Raw genomic sequence first — 27,199 nt, forward strand, 5'->3', positions numbered from 1 at the left:
AGAAGCGGTTGTACTGAGAAAATCCAGTTAATTTTGTGTTTGTGAGGATCTCAATATTGACGTATTACTGTGTGGAAATACTGGATGTGGTGAGTTTGTTGTTTATTTGCTGTTTATTTTACAATAAGCATAAGACAATTGTGAATTCAAACGTTTATTGATACTGTGAGATGTATGTGTTATTTTTATGTGTTTTTGCAATGTATAAGTTGAATCGTTGAGTTGATTAGTCTCACGCAGAGCTGTAGTTCACGTGGCTTTGAAACGTGATGCACGTGAGCCTGAAAAAAGAGAGATTCATGTAAAATCATTGTAAACATTTTCATTATGTGAATGTTGATTGTAATAGAAGGAAATTACTTACCTGAGGGATATTTAACACACATAAATATATTATGACTTTCAATAGGTCAGGTTTTTTGAATTCACCGGAAAATTCCATTGATGGCGAGCTACCCAGTCGAATACTAGGAGAAGATTATCAAGAGGACAACAGAGACTGAGACTGAGTTTTCATTCTTTGCTAAAGGAAGGATGTTTTTCTTTTCTTGGAAGGAACTGTGAATTAACAGATGTATCGCTGGACTCGAGATAAGTGATTGTGAAAAAAATCTGATATCAGTGACTGTTTGAACCGAACTGTTTTGCCTTCAAAGTATTTTCTTTAAGGGAAAAGAGGGTTATCTTTTTTCTTTTTTCTTTTTTGATACCTGAGTATATTTGTAGAGTTTTCTAATTCTTCAATATTGGAAAATTATCATTTATTTGTTGTTTCTTATTGTTTTACTGTGATTTAATTGTTGTTATTTTTCTTTTTAAAAGGCCTACAACTAAAATTGGGTAAATTATTATTTGGAGTAAAGTACTTAATTTATTATTGACTCCTGTGTTCTTCAGTGAATAATCACTATCTCCAGTAGCCGTTCCTGTGATTTTCTGATTCGCAAAATTGTTCCATATACATTTAAATTGCCCAAATTGTTAAGAGTTTAATGATTTTCTATCAATCTGTTATCTAATACATACATACTTTTGAATTATATTATTTGTCACTCACTACAGTTGGTTATAGAGAAACCATTGGAGAGGGCAGAGCTCACGCTGAACAAACATTGGAGTAGTGCTGCAACGACGCGTCAATGGCATCGATTACGTTGACTACGGAAATACGTCGATGTGCGTGAAATATGTCGACGCGTCACACTGTTTACATTCATCTCGCGTAATGGCGGCTTCTGCTCCTGGGAATGGAGAAAGTTCCATTCTATCACAAAAACCTAGACCACGATTATCCAAAGTATGGGAATACTTTAAACAGAGGCCAAATAAAATGGTCCTTTGTTCCCTTTGCAAAACCGAAATGGCGTACCACGGCAGCACAACTGCGATGCACAAGAACCTCAGAAGAAAACATCCTGGCGCTCTCTGACCTCAAAAGGACGAGCCATCTGTGTAAGTATTTATTATTACAGTTAGTTTTGGGAGTAATTATTGCGTTCTTACCTGCTGTGTTTTGGTCAAGAATTAATTCATATATGCTAGGTAATAATGGTAATGCTAATCGCTAATGGTATAAACTGTAAACATATATTACTGTATAGATTACTTTGGCGAAAATAAAGCAAACTTTAACTTTTAATTAACATTTACTGGTTGTTAGAAGTTGTTTATGCACACGCAGACTTAAAATTAAGTACTAGATTTACATTAACAGTACACTGTAATCTAGTAGTGTATGTGAACATAGATAAATAGGCTACTAATGCATTTTTGTTTACTTTTGGCACAAGCCAATTAAATAAAACATAATCCTAAGTATGTGATTAATAACGAATTATCTCATTAGTTAAAAAGAGTTTAAAATGCTTTCTGTATTTCATAATAAAATGACAAATTCACTACACTCTCTGAAATACAATTAATATTGTAATCAAAGTAATCATATTAAACATCGTAATTAATCACATTCAGTTAATTTAAAAAATATGCAGATTTACTACCCTCTTTGAAATACAGTACAGTTTATATATTGTTAGCATTCATAGATTTCATGTTTAAATGTGTTCCTAATGTTAATTATTGTGTTTGTTTTTTCTCAGGAAGAGGCAAAGCTGTGTACAAGATTTCTTTCATAAAAAAGGATGTCACTGTTTGCACGCCCCAGATGGCCGTTACACTTACCGATAGCATACTCAACATGATGTATACTGTAAAAACTTCAACCACATTGAAATATTTTTTGGAAAAACTTTAATAAAAGTTGAAATATTATATTAGAAGTTGTACTTATAATTTTTTGTAAAGTTATCCAAAGGATTCATTAGCTAATCAAAAAAAAGAACACTAGATTAATAAAAAAAAAAAAAATAATAATAATAATAATCGTTAGTTGCAGCTCTACTCTTGAGTATTGAGCTGATTCTGACTAAACACCTCTGATTGGCCGTTGTGTTCACATGATCAACAAACATGTCTGTGATTGGCTACAATGATCAACACTGCAGAAACACACAGTAAATAGAAACCGTTGAGGCTCTTCACACACACACAGGATCGTCTGTCAGCAGGAATGAACCGAGCCGCTACTGCAGAAGCTGCTATCATTACGCCTTCACATTTAAGTGTCGCTTTGGTATTTTTGACAACACTAGTCTGCTCTGTTTCAGGCCTGACAGCTTTTTCACACAGTTTTGTTTAGGGCTCCAGAAGTCTAGGACCGGCACTGCTAGTGAGATCTGAATCTCTAGTCTCTGTTCAACAGCTTTCACTGGATTAGTGAGGACATTTGTGAATCTGGAGGACATTTTGTCAAAGCTGTAAACACACACACACATCTTCACTGTTGTTGTTCTTGATGTTTCTCTCTTCTTGTGTTCAGATGCCTGTGATCTCACACTGGATCCAAACACAGCACACCCTGAACTTGTTCTGTCTGATGGGAACAGGAAGGTGACGCATGTGTATAAGGATCAGCCGTATCCTGATCATCCAGAGAGATTTGATCATCCTCAGGTTCTGTGTAGAGAGAGACTGACTGTACGCTGTTACTGGGAGGCTGAAGGGAGCAAAGATAATGCTGGAATATCAGTGACATATAAAGGAATCAACAGGAAAGGAGAGATTGATGACTGCGAGTTTGGAATGAATGACAAATCCTGGAGTCTGTCCTGCTCTGCTGGAGAATTTACTGTCCGTCACAAAAAGAACAGAACTGTTATACCTGCTGTGCGTTCATCCTCTAAGAGAGTAGGAGTGTATGTGGACGTGTCAGCTGGCACTCTGTCCTTCTACAGCGTCTCTGACACACAAACACTCACACACTTACACACACTCAACACCACATTCACTGAACCCCTCTGTGCTGGATTTAGAGTTTATTATTATTCCTCAGTGTCTCTGTGTGATATTAAAGGATAGAGTCACTCTGTAAATCCTCTTTCTGATCTTCACACACACACTCATCAAATCTCACTTCATCACATTCGTATTCATTTTTAATTCATGTTTTTCATTGTCATCTAGAAGTTACACATCTAGATCAGACACACAGTGTTCTGAATCTGGAATAAACAGAGTAATAAAGGTGCTTTCATATTCATATTGTAAATTGTTCATCAGATTGAATAAAAGTATAAATATAAATCATTCAGAATTATGTTGAAAATGCAGAAATGCAGACAGTTTTGTGTGATGGGAAGGTTGAGGGGTAGATAGTGAAGGGGGAGAGAATATACAGATTGTACAGTATAAAAACCATGTAGTGGTTTGTACAGTTATTAATCAATTTATGGGTTATATATATATGAATTCTAATAAATCATAAAGCTTTATGATCAATTATGACGCATATATCGACCCAAGGGGGAATTAAACATATACTGTGAATTAATTACAACAAATTATAATCAATCACATATATGATTAGTTCTTGTTTAATAATTATTTAGAGAAACTATGTTCGTCCAACAAACCCAGCTCCTCCTAGAATGTTATAAGCGGAGTTGTTCTCTGGCCACGAGAACAATTCCTATTATAGCATCAAAGCCTAAAGGGATTGAAGAACATTAAAGTGACCTGGTTTTGGTTGAAATGAACAAAAAGAACAATCGAGCATGAATAATGTGTTTAATATATGCAAACTACGACTACAGAGGTTATACGGAAAGGAAAGAGAGAAGGCAAGTAGAAAACCTAACAGTCCTTGAAAGCCAGCACAGAAATCAGTTTCATTATCTAAAATTCAGAAATGGTACTTGCGTCAGTTTGCTTGCTGGGTTTTTGGGCCCTCTGTTTTACCTCAGAGGGTAACAAAGATGTCAGAGTGTCTGTTTTTCTCTGGACCGGCCGGAGCCGAGATCAGATTACAACACAGTCCAGCATGCGAGAAGCATCCTTAAGATTCCAGATTTTATTGAATGTCCTGATAAGTGTGCATATGCTACAACCATTACACCTATGGAAAATCCCCATAAGACATATGTGTGTGTGTGTGTGTGTGTGTGTGTGTGTGCGTGTATGTTTAAAAAATTACAATTGCAGTCAGGGGAAACATTGACTAAAAAAAAAAGACAAATACATTAATAAAATAAAACTGTGACAAGGGTAAAGTTTGTGTCGCATCAGATTTCTACCCCGGCATTACGTTATGAAACTGACTCAGAGGACTGCGAGTGTTAAGGGTGCCATTTGGGACAGTGGGTAATTAATGGAAAAAAAATGCAAAAAAACTACTTATTTTGAACTTCAAAAAGACAAGGAATGGGTGTTATTTTTTGTAAGTTGTTTTATTCCAAATAAGATTTCATTGTTATACAGGAAAATGTAACGTTCAACATATTGATCACTGTATTACATAATAAACGTTTTATACAATGTATTTTATTGATTTGATTAATGCTTTACTTGAGATGCTTAAATCTTTAGAAAAACAATGCATATTTTTCATTTACACTGAATCATTAGTATGGCCACTTCTGTTCTTTTGAGGTGGACATCCCATATGACAACATATTCATCATAAGAGTCAGATGTGTAACTTCACTGTATCATGTTTATGTGGACATTTATTTTGTGAACAGAAATTTTGGCTTACTGAAGATCAAAGTTCTGCACATAAGCCACTGAAATTACTTAGCTAATAAAATATTTTTAATAGGATTAGGAATCATAACAATGTTTGTGTTTTTATCATTTTAATTACTAAAATAAAAATCTCAAAAATGTTCCTCTAAATAATAAGTGTATGTAAAATAGCTAAGAATTACAGTTTTGTTTTCAAGCAAAAATCTTCTAGAGTAACCAGTCGTGAACACCCCACATTTATACATTCACACATCTATCATATAGTCAACAGTCTATCATTAATATCCTTATCTTAAATCATTGTTGGTTTATCATATGAAATTAAATTGTTTTGTATAATAATAAACTGAAAAAGAAATATATAAAATATTTTGAGCTTTGTCTATCATGTATGTTTAGAAAAATGTTTTTTTTGTTTGTTTGTTTGTTTTTTAGGTTCAGCTCATTTCACAGATAATCATGTGAGAAATTGGATCTTGTCTTTAATTCCTATTCTAGTGTAACTAATGAGGCTGAAATGCAGATGAGTTCAGAATCTCTCTGATGATTATAACAGAAACTCATTTTTTATTGTGATCTGAAGAGAATCTGAGATGAGACATAACCAAGCAAGCAATTTTGCATTTAAGAGATGTCTAATAGCCTTTTAAACATAGCCCTGACGTCTAGGCTGAAACAAGACAAAATTTGGGATGTCAGTGAAAATTTTATAAACATCTAACCATAGCCCAAGAATAGACTAGTCATCAATTAGACCACTACGCATAGAACATGTTAAAGAAACAAAACCAAATATCTTGTAAACACTGTTGACTTTACTTACAAGACGGAATATCTTACAGTTATCTTGGTAAAAACGACATGTAACCAAATTCAAGGTTATTTTGGTTGGAAATGGGTTCATCATTGTCTGACTATATCGGGTCTATATTTAACCGAGATGGTGAAATGACTGCTATTGATTGCTGGGAAGCCTCTCATTCTGTATCTTAATTAGATGCATTGATCCAAACTCTCTAAAGCTTCTGGTTTTGTATATTTCCATTCACTTGGTATCCTACTAATTCTTCTAAATGTTTTACTGTAGTATTCTTCCAGATCTTTCTGGAATCTGCACACAAACCACTTCCAGTAGGGCAGCTCAGAGAAATCAGGGGTGATGCGCCAGTCTGCATAATCTCCTCCTGCTCTTCTGTAGTTTTTCCAGGGAACTGTTATATATGATTCACTGTGATAAAAATATCGTTTACTTGCTACTGCTGATGTACAGATTTCAATAGACAAGTATGTTGTTCCTCTGTAAAACCACCCATTCAGTCCAGTAACACGATGGAAAGGAGCACTGTGATCTCCATCATGCTCTTCTATGGTGTTGGTGCAGGTGGTTTTACAGAACGGACACTGAACCCAACAGCACTGACAGAAGTGATCAATCAGAAGCTCATCTGGTCTGGACTTATAGTCCAGATTGGCTGGAAATGTGTTTCTGTTGAACCTACTGCAGATTTCAGACATTACAGCAGGAAGTTCGTTTTTTTGTATCACATCTTCTAGGAGTTTCACATCAACATCATCATGTTTGACTCCGCTGAGGTCTTTTTCAGAGAAGATCAGCACATCTGAGAGCTGCTGTGTGAAAATCTTCAACCACAAACCAACATCTTTGTTCACTTTAACACATCCAGCAGATTCATGTGCTGCTTTGATGATCTTCTGTGACAAGAGTTTAATGTTCTCCTTCATCTTGGGTAAAACATTGACATTGAACTTATCAGTAATGTACCGACTGACTTCATCTCTGATGAAACTCTTGAAGTGATCTCTGGGATTATGAATGTACTTCATGTATTTGTCAAAATCCTCCTCTTCTGCCAGTGTCTTCAGGATGTGTTTCTCCAGATTTGATCTGTTTCCATTCAATGATTCACAGTTTGATCTCATTTCACCTGTTAGATCTCTGGCAGTCTTCTTGTAGACACTCTGCTCAATGGGCTCTTTCAGTTTCTGACAGATGATATTTCCAAAAATGGCAGCTGATGTAGCTCCACGACAGTATTTCTGGAAAATACTATAGTACTCTTCTTTCTTTTTCTCAACATATATTACAGGATCATTGGCATCTCTGAACAGTCTGTGTTGGTCAGTGATCATCTCATTTGCTGTCATACAGATGGAATAAACCAAATCAATGAAGAATTCATTCTTGAACTTATATTTCACTGTTTTTTCCTCATATTCTTTTACTCTCATCTTGATGTAGTTTGTGAGTTGTTGAATGTAGCTGATGTCGTAGCCCATCTTTGAAATGTTAAATGACTGAATCATTTTGTCTGTCTGCTGTTGAACATCTGTGACTAATGATCTTATTTGAGTTTCATCCTCTGGAGACAGAGTATCATCAGATTCTAATGTTTCATCCTTTAAAGTCTCTTCAGTCCCACTATTTGTGAACTTTCTGAAAATAACATATTCAGAATAACTCGGCACAGAGAAAATATTTTTGTACATACTATCCTCTTTTCTGTGGTGTACTTGGAAATGATAAATGTCAATGAGGATCTCTCTCACATCTCTCAATATGTCAATGTCTCTAATTACACAAGAGTCTGTCATGATCTTTTTCACACACTGTTTCCAAAACAAATCAAACTTCATCTTCAATGTTTCTTCATCATTTGCTTTGTCTTTGAGTTTTAAGGCAAGTTGTTTGCTCTTGACAATGAGAGTGTTTTCATGATGTGTCCTTTGAGCATCAATCTTTTTCTTCAGGTCTCGCTGATGAAGAATTTCATTTAATTTCCTCTTTGTTTCTCTCACAATGTTTTCCTGAAGCTCTTTGATTTTGATTTCAAATGATGTTTTCCACTGAATCAGTACATATTTATCTTTGTCTTTCTCAAAGAATTCAGACATTGATTTTTCCACTTCTTCACTTGTCTTCTTCAGTTCTCTTTGAAGATCAGTTTCCTCAACTTCATGAATTGCTTCATTTTCTATTTTGTTGTGAAGTTTGTTCTCAGTTTCCATCATGGCAGCACGAAGACTCCAGGACCACTTGTTGTATTTTGCCTCCAGCTTCCTGTAGGCTGAAATCTCCAGAGAATTTCTGAAGCTGAAGACAAATTGTTCATTCACTAAAGCCTCCCAGAGATCTTTAATACGATCTTTTAAGTCTTTCAGCACCATTCTATTTGACTCTGTGGCATGAGACATGATAGTTTTCTTTAGTTCTTGAATATTCTCACAGTAGTTTGGGTTGGTTGGTGCCATGGGTGGGCTGCCCTCCCAGAACTGAGCAAAATACTTCACATCATTGTGAACATCAAATCTAATGACATCACTGAAACATTCAATCTTACAGTGTTCCTCTTCAGCAGTAAGTTTTGTCATCTCATCCAGTGTCTCCTGCAGTCGTCTCCTTGCCTCCATGTTTTTCTGCCCAGCTGTGACGTCTGAAACGTTCTGATGCACAAACACACAGCTGGGATTCAGTCTGACCTTCTTCATCCTCATGAAGGCCTGAACAACAATCTGAAGAATGTCCTGCATCTCAGAAGGGTTTTCTCCAAAGATGTTGATCAATGTCAGATTTGCAATGCCAACAACAAATGTGGCCAATTCATTGTCATGATGTCTGGTTGATCTTCCAGCCAATTCCTGAGCACGAAGACCCTCAGTATCAACAACCAGAATATAGTCAAAGTTCATCTGTGTTTTCATCTCATCTGACACTCTGACCAGCTGCATGAAAGCTCCTCTGGTGCACCTGCCAGCACTGACGGCAAACTGGAGTCCAAACATGGCATTCAGCATGGTGGATTTCCCAGAGCTCTGGAGCCCTAAAACTGACAGCACAAAGACTCTCTGGTCTCCCAGTTTCTGGATAAGTTGATCTAGAACAGCAGAGATCCAGATCACAGGAACATGAGCAGCATCTCCATCCATCAGCTCCAGTGGAAATCCAGAGATCATCATCTCTGCTGCAAGACTCGGGAGAGAAGAGAAGTGAAACTGCAGGTCTTTCTTGTTCTTCTTCACAGATGAACATGATTCATAGATCTGACCGATCTCTCGCATGATGTGCTCCAAACCAAAGGTTGCTGCTCGAAGTTTCTCAGATATTTTCTCAAGTTCAGTTTGTTCAGCATTGAGTACAGATTTATCACATTTTCCTTTTAGTTTTACAACTTCTGACCATTTCTCATCATATTTGTGATGTAGAGCAGACAGGTCAGCTGATGTATATTCATCCAGCAGGATTCCAAGCCATTTGAGGAAAAACATCTTCTTATGTTCATTATCTGAGCTCATTTCTTTAATAAACAGTTTCATAAACTGACTGATATCATAATTATGCTGCTGTTCACGGATTTTCTTCATCCTTGTTTGTTTTATACTGATGTCCATTTCTGGTTTATCTCCTCGGGGTCGATGTAGTTCTTTGTTCTTCTGACACCACTGATGCCACAGTTTCCCCTGAAGAGGCAGAAATGATTCTTTGATTTCTGTCAGATCTTTCTTCTCCAGTAAATCAATCATTTGTTGTGCTGCTTCTCTTCCTCTCCTGCAGTCTACATCATCTTCCTCATCTACTCTGATGTCTGAGTGTTTGGACACATCTTCAAGTCTGAAAGTGGAATATGATTTTGATAAACAATCATTTATAGCTCTTCTGAGTTCATCAGATACACTGTAAAAAATTACCGTGATTTTAACAGTAAAAGACTGTAAAAATGCTGCGGTGAAAAACTGTTAATTGGTTTACAGAAAGTTTCCGTACTATATACGGTGAATAACTGTAATAGATCTAACGGTACATTTAATGTAATTTTACGGTAAAATACCGTTAAATTCACAGTTTTTGAAAGTGAAAAATAACAATTCATTGTAAAATTTACAGTGAAAAACCGTCAATTGACATTCCCACAATTCCCTGCGTGACACTTCACATTTGATATATTTTTGTTGAAATAACTCTATTTCTTCTTAGTTTTTCTCATTTTTTTCTAATCAGTTATGTACATTAGGGTTTTATGTTACATCTAATGTTGTTAAATTAATGTTTATTGCATTTTTAAAATTTCATGCATGTTACCATGATGGTGTTTAGTGTGTGTGTGAATGACACTGTGTGCTCCTTCTATATGTTAGTGTTGTCCTCCTCAGCTTGTGGAAAAGCTGCTTTTGATGAACTTTGATTCATCATGTGACTCTTATCACCACTGTGTTTGGTGACTGTCAGTGTATTATAAAGATACAAAACAGATATTAGTACTTCATTAGGTTGGTAAATTAACATTATATCAGTTAATGAAATTACTGAAATCCAATGTTAAATATACATATTTAAAATGTAAAATTCACATGTAACTCCGTAAGTATGTTTACGGTTGGATGTCATTTTTACAGTATTGTTCTGGTAACCACAGCTGCCGGTATTTTTCCGTAGAAACAACGGGATTTTTTTTACAGTGTACATCTGACTGATTTCTGTCCTTCAGGCCTATCTTGTATTTTCCTTTCCGTGTCTCAATTAATGTAGATTCCTCCTCAGTAAATAGGAAAATGAGTGGCTTTCTGTTCTTTGACAAGATTTGAATATTTTCTGCATGTCTGTCCTTTCTGTCCAGTTTTGATAGAAGAACAACAATGACTGAGGCCATTTCAGTAAGAATCTGCAGCTGTTTCTCATGGTCTCCTGCATCACCGTGTAGATTACAGAATGCAACACAGTCATTGAATTTATCATCATATGATCCAGAGGGGCAGAACCAGGCGATCTCCACCACTCCATCCATCAGTACTCTGGTTCTGCTGCTGCCTGGACAGTTTCTGTGGAAGAATGTGTTGTGTTTCTCACTGATCAGACTGTTCATCAGCTCAGACTTGGATGAAGACATGGAGCCAAACCTGAAGAAAGATACAGTTGGAGTTTCTGCCTTGTAGATTGGCTGGATTTGACTGTTTTTGGTTTTTCTCAACTTCCAGCTCTTGTTGATTTGTCTAAATGTCCAGAGAGGAAACTCAATCTGTCGTGTGAATGGATCAGGAACAAGCAGAGGGAGAGCATACTGACACTGGGACAGTTTAGTCACCATCAGCTGCTTCAGGAATCCATCAACACAATGAAATGCGGCCATCTGAACATCCATTGGATGGATTCGCTCAGATTGACTTGTTCCTTTCTTAGACAAAGACATTTCTTCAAAAATGTCAAAGTCATCTTCATTGTTTTCTTGTTGTATGATTTCTTCCTCATTGGTCTCATTTGTTTTAATGTATCTTGCTCTGTAGTTCATCATCAGAAGTTTTTGTAGGAAAGTCAGAATGAGCTCGTCTTCAGCACAAGATTCATGAGACTGTAATGAATGTGCAGATATCTGAAGAACATCTGCAGGTCTCAGTTTGTGGCACCTGCCTTCAAGTTGAAGTCTTTTAAACAGATTATTCATTTTTCAGTCTTTTCTGTTGTAAGTGTTCTGTTCTACAGATTGTTCCCTGTTGAAGAAATAAAAATATATAATTTAGTTTGAAAATGTATTAAATTTACATAACTAATACTATCACTCAAGTTTAAACTTTTTTACATTTTAAAGAGTGGATTTGATACATATTTAATGGACTTCTCAACTGTTATGCTATGACAATTGTACTGCCACCCTAAGGAAATTTATTTAATTGAATATGTTTATAAAACATCATCTGTGCATTACATGATCATTGTTTCTGTCATTTTATTGGTTTAAGTCAGAAAAAAAATGAATCATTAGTTATCTACATTAGTTAATTAGTTGTCATAGTTTAAGATTAAAAGTATTTGCACTGCAAAATTTTTGCTAGTGTGTACTTGGAAATTACAAACTCGCTTAATCTTTTTTTTCCTGAAAACAAAATATTTTTTTTACTTGTCTAGAAAAATCAAGAAGAATTTTTAGATATTTGGACTGAAAACAAGACAAAATATCTAAGGAAGAAAAGTACATTTTTTCCCCCAGTGTGTTTACATTAGTTTATGCACTGTGAACTAACATGAACATTTTTATTAACTAAGATTAACACACGTTAATATATGCTGTAAAATATATAGCTCATTGTTAGTTCATGTTAGTTAATGCATTAACTAATGTTAACAAATGAGACCTTATTGTAAAGTGTTCCTAATAAACTATATACTGTATATTATTGCTGTTGATATTAAAATGCAACAAAAAGGGTTGATTGTGGGCTTTGCACAGTTCCTGTGCAGTATGGAAAAGTATGGACAATTATGGAATGATTAAGAATAAATTAAAAAATGTACAGATCTGGACAAGTATGGAATAAAGAAAACAGAGTATGGAAAATTATTTTTGCTTCCAGACTGTTGCCCCTGTTCAGTTTATAAAATACAAAATTAGGAATTTCTAAAAATAAATTGATCGATCAAGCAGATGTTTATTTCATGGCATTTAGAGTGGGTTGCCAGCGCTGCCAAAAGATTAGCACTACTACACAGGAGCTGCAGGATGGACGGTGATTTGTTTGGGTGTTACATTGTTAGGCAGTGTATTTGTCAAACAGCATTTACAAGTATGTTTACTTTTTTCTAAAAGCCAGTGATGCAAAGACAATGGATTTAGGGCCCCGTCCACACAGAGGCGCGTTTCTGTGTATATGCACAAATTTTGTATCGGATATGCGTTTCGTCCACATGGATCCGGCGTTTTCGGAAGGTGAAACTTTTTTTAAACTGGGTCTCAAAGTGGATAAATCTGAAAACACCGTCTTTGCGTTTTCGTGTGTACAGCCAATCCGTATATTTTGTAAAAGGATGATGTCATCACCCCACGTGTCGACCCTAATCAGACGCCGCTAACAGAATTACAGCACCAGGTCTGGCATGTATACTACATCTTTTTTAATCGGTTTCAGTAGTTTTGTGTGGACACAGATATTTCTTGAGATGAGGGGAAAAAAAAGATCGGATAGGATAAGCTCTGGCTTTGTGTGGACGTAGCCTAAGTTTCCTATCAGTCAGTCTTGTTCAACGTTACGTCAGACTGACTAATTGGGATCTTGTCTGAGGCCACTGCCACACAAAGACAGACCTTTCCCTATCCGATCTTTTTTTCCTTGTTAAACCGTAAACACAGCATCGTCTGGAGAAAAACTACACATGAAACCACTGAAACTAACTCAAAACAATGTAATATACATGCCAGACCAGTATGTGGCGCTGTAATTCTGCCAAAGAGATAAATGGAGAAGAAGACTTGGAGCATGAGCATAAACCTTGTGATGACATCATCATTTCACAAAATATATGGATTGGCTGTACACACGAAAATGCAAGGGTGTCATTTTCAGATTTATCCACTCTGGGACCTGATTTCAAATAATAGCGGTTTCAGGCTCGCAAAATGCTGGATCCACTTGTCTATAGAACAAGGAAGCTGTTCTTGTGTTAGTGTGATGGAGCATTATGCAGTGGCTGTTCCCTTCTGCGCTTCAACATCTGAAGAGCAATTTCCCTAAAAGAGTAAATATGGGTGAGATGTTGTATCTTTTTAAAGATGTCATTTCACCCATGTTTTTTTGGATGTGGTCCTTTCCTGACCCCATCTGACATCCACTATCTCTGCCTCACATGTCTGAGCCATAAAGTCATGGAAGGCATCTTTTTCTGGCAGAAACTGCTCCGCTGCCTCCTCCACTCTCCCTACCCCTGATGAAGAGGCAACCAAAGGGTACGTGGAAATAACTCAGGTGGAGTGTGCAATTGCGGTGCAGATATGCCCGCAAAATGCTGCCATCTGGCAGGGTCATCCGCATCTCCCATCCAAGACCTGTAAGTTCTCAACTGCTCTCACGGCCATAGCTACAGCGCCACTGGACAGGTCCGGTCTGTCCTGCATGCTATGGGCCTCCTGCAATTATATCAGACTAAAACACTAAAAGAACTGCATGAGAGTAGTTCTAAGGTGCTGTGGCATTAGGGGTGTGCCCGAAGCCAAATACCTTATTCGGAAAGGCACGGATAATAACTTCAAAACGAATAATAAATAATTCTGCCTATAAATATTCAGCTGAGACTGAAACAGTCACTTCTCATGTTTGCTAAATAACAGGTGAGCTAGGGGATCATAGTGCAATACATAAACCTCTAATATCACAACGCAATAATATGAGTGTGAAGCGAATGCATGTGAACTTTATGACTGATATGAGCGCAAATCAAATAACCGTGTTTTTGTTGCCTCTCTGTATCTCACCGAAATTTTGACAGGAGTAATATCGACTAAAATACTACATCATGACCATGTTCTAATGGTCAATTTGTATATTTAATTGATGTAAACCTTGCACAATATGAAACACGAATGAATGGATTTAGCACTGCATGATCGCAAATCAAATGGCTGCACTCCATCTCTGCGCGTCTCTGAGAAACAAACCAGCTTTCTGTCAGGATAATCAACTATGATTCATATACATTTCCTACTAGGTCTATGTATTTTCGCCTTTATCTGTTGCTGGTTTGAGTGGCACATGTTAAAATTAAAAGAGCCACTTATGGCAAAGAGAAAGTTTTGAATTCATTCAGAACCTTGAATTCATTCATTCATGAACGGCAATCACTAACTCACTAAATGTTTGTCATGAAATTACTCTGCTTGTATGATTATTTATCATTATCATCGATACAAGGTAGTGTTTGCACGAACTAGTCAACAAGTAGTGTTGATTTTAATGCTCTGCCATGACAATTTAAGCTTGACATTGACTAGTTGCTGGTCCTATAGAGGGTGTAACAGCATAACATAGTGTTCTAACCAGACACGATGCAATAAGATTACAGCAACAAACAGTTTGTCCACACCAGACTCAATGCAACTGAGACATGATAAAGTCAATCAAAAATCACAGCCAATCAGAAGAGCACATGGGCAGGCTCTCTCAGCAAGCTCCCAGCACTTGCAACAAAATGGATAAGTACATAATCAATTTCATTAATATTACACCATTTTAACTTTACTGAAAATACATATGGAGTACTTAAAAAGATTTTGTCATAGAATACACTTGTCCGTTCACAATGAATTGACAGTTTGAACGTTCTTGTTTCCATTAATTTATTTTGAAGATCTGAGGTGAATTGTCAATTGTTGCTTTCAGTACGGCTATAAAAGACACACAAAATGATATTCAAACTCTCACATTAGATGCTTTTAACATGCGTCATTATACCATCTGGATGCTTGAAATTGAATGGGAGAATGCACGTTTTAAACAGCTTGTTGTACAGGTGAGTTAATAACCATTCTAAATTAATGCATGCTGCACTGCAACGCACACAAACAGACAGTAGCTTGGACATCATGCGTTGATCGCATTCACACAGAATCATTCCAACCTGGTCTCATGGGAGAGACGTACCAGTGGGCACGTTTTCGCGAGACACAAAATTACGTACCGGCGAGTACGTCTCGCTGCAGTTTCCGACAGAAACGAACGCTAGCGGCCGGCAAAACGTCGATGAGCGCTTTTGCTCGTTTTCACGCACGGTTTCGACGACGGCCGGGGTCGGATTATGGATTCGTAAAGACTCGTTTTGGCGTCTCCTCGCGCAATATCATGTCACGACTTCAAAACGCATCCGACCGGAGTGCCCGATTTGTAAACGAACGTACTTTGGACTTTCCGGCTCTACGCGTTTCGCTTTTTTGGGCCGTGACCAAGCTTGCTCGGTAGCTCAGCCGATACGGAGTTGGACTTACGGCGAGGAGTCGACTCCCCCATGCCTGGGTACAAATCCCATGAAAGGCGACTGACGGCAAAAAAAAGAGCTCAAAGAGAGATCTAAACGAGCTGAAAAACTGACGCTTCTTACGTCACGTTTGCTTTTGTTAACACTATCGGGTAGGTTTAGGCGTAGCGTCGGTGGGAAGTTATTTTAAAAGGCAACGGAGCGCAAATGTCAAATCGAGAACCGCGGCGATTCGTCTAAAAAGCAACGTCATAAAAACGTACCGCATTCACCCTATTATCTGCTCCGGCAAAAAAAAAAAAAAAAAAGAACACGCTTTTGGCGTCGCTCAGTGGACATTTCAGAGCGAAACTGCAGCGATATGTACTCACTGGTACGTATTTCGCGACTCGCGAAAACGTGCCCACAGGTACGTTTTCGTCATGAGACCAGGTTGGTTAAATAGTGACCATTGTAACCTGACAGTAGTGGGCAGTACTGTGTATTTTTTTATTTATTTTTTTAATTTTTTTTTTTACATGTAATGTAATTGCACTTAGTCTTAGACTAACGGACAAAAATTTTCAAATGTTTACAGGCAAAACCGTTGTCATGTTTTACTGAGTTTCATTTTGTAAAGCAGATATTTGTTTTTCCAGTACAGCTATTGACTAAGGGCCCTATCTTGCACCCAGCGCAATTGACTTTGTACACCGACGCATGTGTCATTCCTATTTTGCACCCGCGCAAAGCGCGCTTTTCCTCCACAGAAGCACGTCGCTAAAACTAGTGAATGAACTTGCGCTCCCTGGGCGGTTCAGCGCAAAAAAGGAGGTGTGTTCAGGCGCATTGCCCGCGCATTGCTATTTTAAGGAGCTGAAAATAGACTGCGCCATAGACCAACTCAAACCTGGTCTAAAGTCAATGGGCCCTATTTTAACGATCTGAAACGCAAGTGTCAAAGCGCGAAGCGCAAGTAACTTTGTGGGCGGGTCTCGGCGCTGTTGCTATTTTCCCGGCGGGATAAATGGCTCTTGCGCCCGGCGCAAATCTAAAATGGGTTGGTCTGAAGTAGCTTCATTATTCATAGGTGTGGTTTGGGCGTAACGTGAAATAAACCAATCAGAGTGTCATCTCCCATTCCCTTTAAGAGCGAGATGCGCTCGCGCCATGGCGGATTGCTATTTACATGGCGTACACGCGATGAGTCAGTTAATATATATGTGTGTGTATTGGCACGATTGTTCAATTAATTAGCCAATTTCGTTCATCATTATAAGTAGTAATAGGCTGAATTGAAAATAGGTAGCCTAATTCTAATACACGCAATGACTATTCATCATTACATTTTTATATTTATGTAGCCTACACAATAATATTCTTTTACACTGTAATCCTTTTGTTTTTAATATTTGGCATGTTTGTGTGATGCGCATCCCTGTGTGTAATAAGCAAAGTCAACGCCCACTGTGGACGTGCCCAGAGGCGCAGTTTCTACCAATGCGCTCTAACAAAAAAATATTGTGCCATTGACTTTAGACCAGGTTTGAGTTGGTCTATGGCGCAGTCTATTTTCAGCTCCTTAAAATAGCAATGTGCGGGCAATGCGCCTGAACACACCTCCTTTTTTGCGCTGAACCGCCCAGAGAGCGCAAGTTCATTCACTAGTTTAGCGACGTGCTTCTGTGGAGGGAAAAGCGCGCTTTGCGCGGGTGCAAAATAGGAATGACACATGCGTCGGTGTACAAAGTCAATTGCGCTGGGTGCAAGATAGGGCCCAACGGCGCAATATTTTTTTGTTAGAGCGCGTTGGTAGAAACTGCGCCTCTGGGCACGTCCACAGTGCGCGTTGACTTTGCTTATTACACACAGGGATGCGCATCACACAAACATGCCAAATATTAAAAACAAAAGGATTACAGTGTAAAAGAATATTATTGTGTAGGCTACATAAATATAAAAATGTAATGATGAATAGTCATTGCGTGTATTAGAATTAGGCTACCTATTTTCAATTCAGCCTATTACTACTTATAATGATGAACGAAATTGGCTAATTAATTGAACAATCGTGCCAATACACACACACACACATATATATTAACTGACTCATCGCGTGTACGCCATGTAAATAGCAATCCGCCATGGCGCGAGCGCATCTCGCTCTTAAAGGGAATGGGAGATGACACTCTGATTGGTTTATTTCACGTTACGCCCAAACCACACCTATGAATAATGAAGCTACTTCAGACCAACCCATTTTAGATTTGCGCCGGTCGCATGAGCCATTTATCCCGCCGGGAAAATAGCAACAGCGCCGAGACCCGCCCACAAAGTTACTTGCGCTTCGCGCTTTGACACTTGCGTTTCAGATCGTTAAAATAGGGCCCTAAGAGTGATATGTCATGCTTTCTTGAACTCTCAGATCTTGTTTCGGCACTGGTTTAATACTTGTGTAATATTTTACTTGAGTCTAACAGGCAAGTTCATATGTATTTAAATAAATACATAAAATGTTCTTTATCAAAGCATAGTGTGTAATTTATTTGAAATAATGAAAAATAGACTTATTGGCCAACATTAAATATTTAATACAACATTTTATTTCAATTTGAGTCTGCTTGTTGGCCCAACAAGCTATGTTTAGTCAACAGAAAATATTTAATTGACACAACATTCTATATCAAGTTCAGTCTACATGCAGGGGTAGTCAGCACAACACAAAAAAGTTGGTTTCTGCAACTTAAATTGGGCCAACTAAAAATTTTAGGTGCAACGGGTCACTAGAAATTTTTATGTTGGAGAGGCATATATTTTTTTACAGTGCACAAAGAAAAGTAAAATAACATTGTACACACGGATTAGAGTGAAAATACAGACATTAAAGCAATAATTAAAATAAAGAATAAAAAAGATTATCAGGAGCCCAAAACCCTCTCCCTTGAATTAACATTAGGCTTGTTTGAGATGCGCCTAGCCTCGCCTGAAGTTCAGCCGAGAGTAGGCGGCTGCAGTGAGAGGAGGAGTGAAAAAAGTGCAGGACAGACGGACAGTTTTCTGTTCTCCTAGTGGATCAGACACCTATGAGATCAAAGGAAGATATCGCGGGATTCACACTCGTGCGCTGTGTTGCTGATAAACTGGATGTAATTTAAGTTCTGTTGCTTTTATATGAAAATAAACATAATGAACAATACACCCAAAGTACTTGTTATTTATTTCCATTCAAAAGATGTGTGTATCAATCATTGTTATTTTAATTATAGGCATGTTTTTATATATTTTTATAAATGACAACAATCACATAACACAGAGAGATCGCAGTGTTGGAGAGTTTGGGAATATTTGCACATTATTTTTTACACATAAAAACATGATATTAGAGTTTTAAAATCAAACATTTTAAAAGAGATCAATACATCACTGTTGTTTAAACCAATAAGCTTTAAGCTGTGTCATCATCAAGTCGTTTCCCATCGTGCTTTTGGTCAGTGGAGTCGGTGGAAGAGGAGGAGACAGAACAGGAAATTATGTTGGCTCATGATGACATCACCACAATTAAAAGGGAAAACACTCACACTCACACAGTTACATCAGGTGTATGTAAATAAACAATTTTGTGTGAATTCTAATAATATATGTTTTTAACAGGAAGCTTTCTGTACCTGTTACACTCACCCCCCAGAATTTACACAAAATTATAACAAATTTACACAAAGAGTATAACAAAAACACTGGTCACTAGAATTACATGGTCTACACTTTAAAAACTGAAGACGCAACACTGAAAGCCACCCAAACAAGAGGGATACAAACATGAAGGGAGTTGGACAAACTTCTACACATTTTAGTCATACCAAAGTGCCCAGTACACTTGAAAAATCTCAGACCAGGGGCCTCATTTAAAAAAAACTTTGCGTTTGCACAAAACAGGCCCTGAAGGTGCGTACGCACTTTCCATCTCTGATGCATAAGTTGTGATTTATAAAAACAAGCTTGACGGGAAAATTTGCGCACTTCCACACAAACTCTGACCCATGTGTACAAATATATTGGAGACAGCAGTTTGGCGACACCGATGATGAGCTGAGGGACTGACGGCAGATGAAGGAAAGACACTTTAAATCCTCATTATAAATACAGTGCATGTTCACAGTAACAGTTTAAATAAATAAAAGAATGATTTAAACTCACATGGAAACTCACATTTAAATAAAAATATAATGGAAAGTAACATCATTGTTTGTGGTTAAGCTGCAGGTCGGGATGCAGGCTACAACAGACTGCAGAATGTTTAATGTTTATAATGTTTATAATATTTTATTTACATAATTTCTGCATTTTAAATGAATTATGTTGCTAGCTGCTAAGGCTGATGAGATGTGTTATCTTACCTGTGAATCATTCATCCTTATTTTTGTTTTTGTTTTTTTCATTTATTTTTATTCATTATTTAATTTATTTTTAATTTTGTAATGTTTTATTTACAGGCAGTGATTTCAATAAATCTGAGAGCAGGCTATTTGAAAATAATCAAATTAATCACTGGTGTTTTTTTTTTTTAAATACTTGTTCTTGTATTTTTGTTATTCATGTTGGAATATTAAATATTGCTTAACAACATTGAGTGTCTATTTTGTATTTTTTCCAAGTCTTTATAGTAATCGTTTATAGTAATCTTTTATCGTTATAGTAAGCATATACTGTTTTCCTAAACCCAAGACATCAAAAGTAAAAGACTCAGAATGACATTACAGAATATTGTTTACAGATTATAATTACTGAATTAGTGTTCATATTTAAAGTTGTTGTTAATAAATGTGAAAATAAATATTAAATAAATACAGTATAATAATATAGTGAAATAAAACTGTATAATTTGCACATAGTCCTTAATCTCCAGAAGAAAGTGAGTGAATAGTTTTAATACATTTTTTTATTATGCTTGTAAACAGTAGATGACATTAATAACATACAACTTTGTATACAATAGCTATACAGTATGTATCAAGAATATATATAATGTCATCAGAAAACAGGAAAGTAAAAGAAAAAGTTAACAATGATTGATAAGAAACATAAAGGAAAGATAAGAAAAGCTAGAAAAAAAAGAGAGTAAGATTGATTTTTTTTGTGGTGGCGACGTACTTCTCAGACTTTGGTGTCACGCGTCTGTGGTGGCGACGTGCCCCTTCTCTCACATAAAGTACGTGACTGTCTCCTTCGGTATAGGTTATCCATGGCACGATCGACTCACCATTGAATTGTGCTAGAGCTCCGGTCTCTGCTTGACACTATGAGGACCATTACACAGGTTCCCCTCACAACATGAGATGCTCATAATACCAAGATCAAATTCTATGCCATCACAAAGTGATTTAGAGGCACAGCCTTTTAACACTATCGGCTGGCCTCCAAAAATTGCTGATGAAAAGAAAGAAAACAGAGGTTGATTCAGTCTAAGCTGGACATTGGTTTATGTGATCTGTATCAAATGTTTAAACCTAAGAGAGTTTATAAGATCATGACTTTAATCTTCTTCCTTTTTCAGATTCTCACCTGTTGCTTTAATGCAGTGGTCTTCATCCCCTGAACAGATCAATGTGTTTGTGCAGCTCTGAATATCACAGTAGTAACATGTCCTTCCATTGGGGATGTTAGAGGGATCTACAGGAGGAAAACAGATATTATTTTAATAAAATTTTCTGTATAAAATATATCTCCTTTAGCTGCTCCATTCAGTCAGTTCATGACAGAAAGCCACACCCTTGTGTTTTATTTCCTGATTGAATACCATTTGGAAGTAAAATGAGTGTTGATTTCAAAGAAGATATTAGTTGCACATGGTCATTGAAGCACAATACCTGGAGCATCTTGGAGGTTACACTCATCTGTGTTACAGCAGGAAATAATCGTCTTTACAGCGTCTAAGTTGATGGACCCACTTTGACAGGCAGGAGTACAACCCTTCGCTTTAATACTAATGTCATCTAAAAACATGAATGACACAGGCATTGTTTCTCACTAAAAAAAACATTTAAAAAAACAGAAAATCATAACAATATGAGAGAAAATAAATTAAATATCAGACATATATGTGCAATATTCTGCCAAAAAAACAAGAAGCTGTTCTGTCGCAGCACCAGTAAATAATAGCAGCATCTCCAATCAGTCAAACAGTCAAATATAACAGTAAATTTCAATCATATTGGACTTACCAACCACAGCTGTTGTACTCAAGCACTGAGAAGATCCACTAGGACACGTTTTTAACTTCTGATCTGTACAAGAACCCGTCAGACCCAAGCACTCATAACAGCTGAGAGAGTGTCCTGTAGTAATAAAACAGAGACAGTGAGAGAGAGAACATCAAATGATCTGTATTAGTAATCAAAAACATCACAAACACTATTTGTCTTTGTACCTGCAGTGAAAAGAAGGAAGAGAAGAAAAACTGAGATTTGCAGATCCATCTTTGATCAGGAGAATTAAATACTGCACTTGTATGTGCTCATTTTATAGTTTCTCAAAAGGGGAGGATCTTTATGAGAAAATGAAAGTTGAACAAAAGTACGCACTTCTTGAAACAGAAAGAGATTTTTAATTTTTCCCCTTGAAGAACACACACACACACATAGATGACATCAAATTAAACAATTTAAAGAACAAAAAAGTGGGCTAACACAAATGAAGCATAGAAAAAAAAGGTTGAAAGAATTGTTAGGAAAACTTTAAATAAGGGTATATCATGCAGACTTGATGGAATTCAGAAAGGGACTCGAAAGAATGTATACCCTAGTCCCTTTAGGGCAAGTCCTTGTCCATCTTTGAAACGCCTCTCATGCAGCTATTTGTCATTCATGTGCAGCTCCTTTCTCTTTGGATGGGTGAAACATCAAATTCTCCAAAGCTGTTCACCAAGCACATGATTAAATTTCATATTTGAAATCACCACCCAGATAGTAAGCAATGCTCTAAATAATGTTAAATCATGTTAATGTGTCAATGTTAACCTCATTAAATCAATATCACTTTTGCGCCCGCAATTAATGTTGAAAAAAATAATCAATGTTAATCAATGTTTGCACTCTCAGAAAATGAAACACAACTACAAATGACTTAAAGCCACACAGCGAGAAATCAACTGAAGATAAAAGAAGACAATAAATCTCTCAATAGATTTTTTGAGAAGTTGTTGAAGTTGTTTTTGAGAATTAACAGAGGTTTAGATGTTGATGTTTTATTGAAAATGTTTGGTCACCATTTTGGTGATCAGTGTTTCCTTTAGTTGGGCAGTTCGACTCTTGCCTTTTTGTGCGACTTTGTGGTCTATGTAACAACGTTTGGTCACAAATTATGACCAAAAATCATAATTTGTGATGATCAGATCATGTAATTTTAATTAGTGATGGGCAGATCGAGGCTTCATGAAACACTGAAGCAGCTGAATCAAATGTGCCGTAATGATTCGAGGCTTCGAAACAATCTGACACCCGTCTCCACGGTGAACCCTAGTGGTCAGAACAGTGTAAATGCAACAAAACTCAGGCCAAACATGCATTAAAAATACCCTTTAACAAATGAATTGCAAACGTTTTATTTAAAGTAAAATCAATTAAATGGAATTGATCACCTAATAAGATTAAATATAGAGTGTCTGTATAATATGTGTTCTTTTATCAATTTTAAAGGCTTGTTTCTCTGTTTCATGGCTCAAGCTAAACATGCCAATAAGAGATTAATAACTACTATTATTAATTTTAATTATTCTATTGTATAATTAAAACATCTACAAATGTATAAAACTGAGCGGAGATCAGGTAAAACCATAGGGTAAAGCCCTAGACACTTGTTCAATAGTTCTCAGTGAATCTGCAAGATTCATGGGTTCACTTTATCATCGCCTTCTACAGGTCACCCATTGAAATTTCGAACTGTTTTGAAATGCTTCGAAGCAGTGATGACGTAATGAAGCCTCGTTTACTAAAATCACATGAATTTGGCAGTTTGATACACGCTCCGAATCACTGTTTCGAAACAAAAGATTCATGAAGCTTCGGAGCTTCATGAAGCAGTGTTTCGAAATCGGCCATCACTAGTTTTAATCCTCATGAAACAAAATAATTTACTAATTGTACTCCTAAATAAAAGTATATATTTGTTTTTAAAAGGTTGCATTCACCAACAATACTTTCTTGCTACAGATCAGGCATTCTGAATCTTGACTTTTAAAGTGCAGAAAAGCACTTGCAGCAAATGATGTGTTTTAATAAATACTGTTACAAAGACCACAAACCACAAAGGCAAGAGTTGAACTGCTCAACTAAAGGAAACACTGACCACCAAAATGGTGACCAAACATCTTCAATAAAACATCAACATCTAAACCTGTTCATTCTCAAAAAGATCTTCTGCTGAGATCTTGAGAGATTTATTGTCTTCTTTTATCTTCAGATGATTTCAGGATGTGTGGCTTAAAGTCAGTTGTAGTTGTGTTTCATTTTCTGAGTGTGCAAACATTGATTCAATGCCATTACCACTGATTTTTTAGTTGAAATTTCAACATTTTTTAACATTAATTGCAGGTGAAAAATTGATTCAGTGCTGTTAACGTTGCCACATTAACATTGATTTAACATTGTTTTGATCGGAGACTTCCGGTTGGGCCTCGAAGGGATGTAGACGTGTCTAACTGAGCTCTCCCACATGAACCTTAAAATTCATCAACAAGACACTTTTTTCGTTGTTTGAAGCCATACAGACACCGTGTGCATGGATAAAATGTGAGAATTTTTGTATTTATTCTGTTGTATTTATTCTGAGTTGAGCCATTTATAAATATGCTGGACCTAAGGAAGGCTGCTAAAGCTAACGAACCAGCGGAAAGCACGAGCTCGGGGCAGTCAGCTATATTGCAAGCAATAAATTCATTAAGAAACGAACTGCTAGCGAAAATGGATGAGAAAGCAGAGATGCAAAATGAAGAAATAAGCAAGAAAATCAGTGGTTTGAGAGACAAGCTGAAGGGTGCAATCAATCAGGCTAACATCAAAGCTAACGCGTTAGAGGAGCGCACCGCAGGCTTGGAAACTGCAGCTAACACTCACTCGGATGCTATCGCTAATCTGGAGCAACAGGTGGCTGAACTGAAAAAAGAGGTGGTGAGTTTGGCAGCAAAGGCTGAGGATTTGAAAGCAAGATCACGGAGATGTAATTTACGCATCTTTGGGGTTAAAGAAGGACGAGAGGCAGGCATTTCAGTGAGCACCTTCGTTGCAAAACTTTTACAAAAAGTGATGGGCCTGGACGAACCGCCCGTTATTGATAGGGCTCACCGTACTTTGCAGCAAGCCCCGGGAGAGGGGCAGCCACAGAGAGCTTTTGTCGTCAAGTGCCACTACTATCAAGAGAAGGAAAGCATTCTACGAAAGGCTGCTACATCTCCAAAACTTGTATCTGAAAATTGCGACACTATCAGAGTGTTCCCTGATTACTCGCAGAATGTGACGCGACGCGACAGAGAGCAGCTTTCGGACAGGTGAGACAGTTATTACGGCAATGCGAGGGAGTAAAATACGGGCTGTTGTATCCTGCAAAACTAAGGATTACGACTCGGGACGGCCAGCAGAAGAGCTTTACTGACCCAGAGAAGGCAGTTACCTTCGTCAGGGGACTTATGAGTGATTAATATGGGGGTTTAGTGATTAATATGGGAGTTTGTTCGGCTACATACCATGGTAACGTTATATTTGGTGGGAGTATTGGAGTAAACCAATTGTTGTTGGGGATCAATATCGCTGCAGTGTAATGCCATGGGACATTGGATCAGTTCAGTGACATTGTACAGTGGGTTTACTGATGGCTAGTTGCATATGCGGACTGAGGTTTTTTTTTCATTCAGAACTGTCTTGTAATATATGTAGGAAACAAGTATGGATAATTTGACTTTTAAAGTAGGCCTATTATTATTATTATATATCTATTTATGTAATTATTTATGTTTTATTTTTCTTTATATGCAATAATTCATATGTCTGCTTGGTTTTTCATGTTTCACTTAGAATCGTTTTCTAACAAATGCTGAAATCAAAGTACTGATAACTTGATTTTTTTCTTTTTTTTTTCTCTCCCTTCCATGTACACAGTAATTGAGTAATGGTTCTAAATAGTCTTGTTAATGTTATAGATGTTCAGCTTAATGGTTATTATAAGGTTTGTGTGGGGCCTCAGCTCCACTCGGTAAGTTTTATTTTCTTCTTTCCATGAAACTTTATAGTGGCTTGGGAGGTTGGGGGGGTACAGTCTCTCATTTGGGGAGGGACCAGCAGGGGTCTGTGTTGTTAATGGGTGATTTAAAAGTTTTCTTTTTACTCTGCAAAGTCTGCTTTTTTTTTGTCTTTGTGCTTTTGTTTTTTTTCCCTTTACCTTCTTTCTCTTTCTCTTTCTCAGAGTTGGAGATGAGTTTTCATAATAGCACTAAGTTGGACTTCATCAGCCATGGGTTCGGCAGATGGAATGAATAGACCTGCGACTAAATTTGTGAGCTGGAGCGTGAGGGGACTCAATCATCCTGTAAAGCGAAGTAAGGTGTTTTCACATTTAAACAAATTGAAAGCAGAGATAATTTTCCTACAGGAAACACACCTTCGCACAACAGACATTCCTAAATTAAAGAGAGGATGCGTATCACAGGTCTACCACTCTGAATTAAATTCTAAATTTCGTGGTACAGCCATCTTGATTGGCAAAAATGTACAATTTATACAAACCAGTGCTATTAGTGATAAATGTGGGCGTTTTGTGATTGTTCAGGGCAGACTTTATAACGTGCTGGTGGTCCTGGTTAGTGTGTATGCTCCAAATTGGGATAACCCAGACTTTTTTAAAGAACTGTTTGGCCGTATACCAGAGCTGGGCACACATCATCTGATTCTGGGAGGAGACTTTAATACGGTTCTTGAACCTTCTCTAGACCGTTCCAAAGTATTTACAGCCCCTCCTTCCCCCTCTAAATATGCAACTAGTATAAATCAGTGGCGTGCGGTCCATATAAGCTTTGAATGCTCTGCATACCCAAGCCATTCGTGGACTCGGCAACTAATATTAACATTATAAATTACTATTAAATCCCTTGTTTGATGTGTACCATAAAGCCTACATGATTGGTAATGCGTATGTAACTGTCCGTAATTTATTTATTTGCCAAACGACGGTATTTTCCTTAAATCTGCCAGTTACGGAGACTTCCGGGTAAGCTGATCTACAGCAGCTTTTGCGCCTTCACGCTTTTGTTATGGAGCGTCATCATCGTCCCGCGTTCTCATTGGTTTGCTGGTCTATGCGAGTTTACATGGGCGGATAAGCTATGAGCTGATAGCTTGCCCAAGAGGA

General features: G+C 37.2%; 2 protein-coding genes and 1 pseudogene across 2 annotated transcripts; 1 reads left to right on the top strand and 2 right to left on the bottom strand.

Annotated features, from left to right (window-relative positions):
- LOC125244376 overlaps window positions 1–27,199 on the top strand; it is a 326,898-nt pseudogene that overhangs the window by 191,614 nt on the left and 108,085 nt on the right.
- On the bottom strand, window positions 5,778–11,692 carry LOC125246274 (interferon-induced very large GTPase 1-like). The gene is made up of 2 exons (XM_048157213.1): window positions 10,561–11,692; window positions 5,778–9,772 (listed from the first exon to the last, which is right to left on the bottom strand). The coding sequence occupies exons 1-2, from the start codon at window positions 11,532–11,534 to the stop codon at window positions 6,076–6,078; spliced, it is 4,671 nt and encodes a 1,556-aa protein (XP_048013170.1). The 5' UTR covers window positions 11,535–11,692; the 3' UTR covers window positions 5,778–6,075.
- LOC125246344 (prostate stem cell antigen-like) lies at window positions 20,727–22,374 on the bottom strand. Its single transcript, XM_048157313.1, has 5 exons — window positions 22,233–22,374; window positions 22,027–22,140; window positions 21,673–21,798; window positions 21,368–21,475; window positions 20,727–21,232 (listed from the first exon to the last, which is right to left on the bottom strand). The coding sequence occupies exons 1-5, from the start codon at window positions 22,279–22,281 to the stop codon at window positions 21,078–21,080; spliced, it is 552 nt and encodes a 183-aa protein (XP_048013270.1). The 5' UTR covers window positions 22,282–22,374; the 3' UTR covers window positions 20,727–21,077.

Source organism: Megalobrama amblycephala, linkage group LG14 (assembly GCF_018812025.1).
Source record: "Megalobrama amblycephala isolate DHTTF-2021 linkage group LG14, ASM1881202v1, whole genome shotgun sequence".
In the NCBI taxonomy this organism is placed as follows: domain Eukaryota; kingdom Metazoa; phylum Chordata; class Actinopteri; order Cypriniformes; family Xenocyprididae; genus Megalobrama; species Megalobrama amblycephala.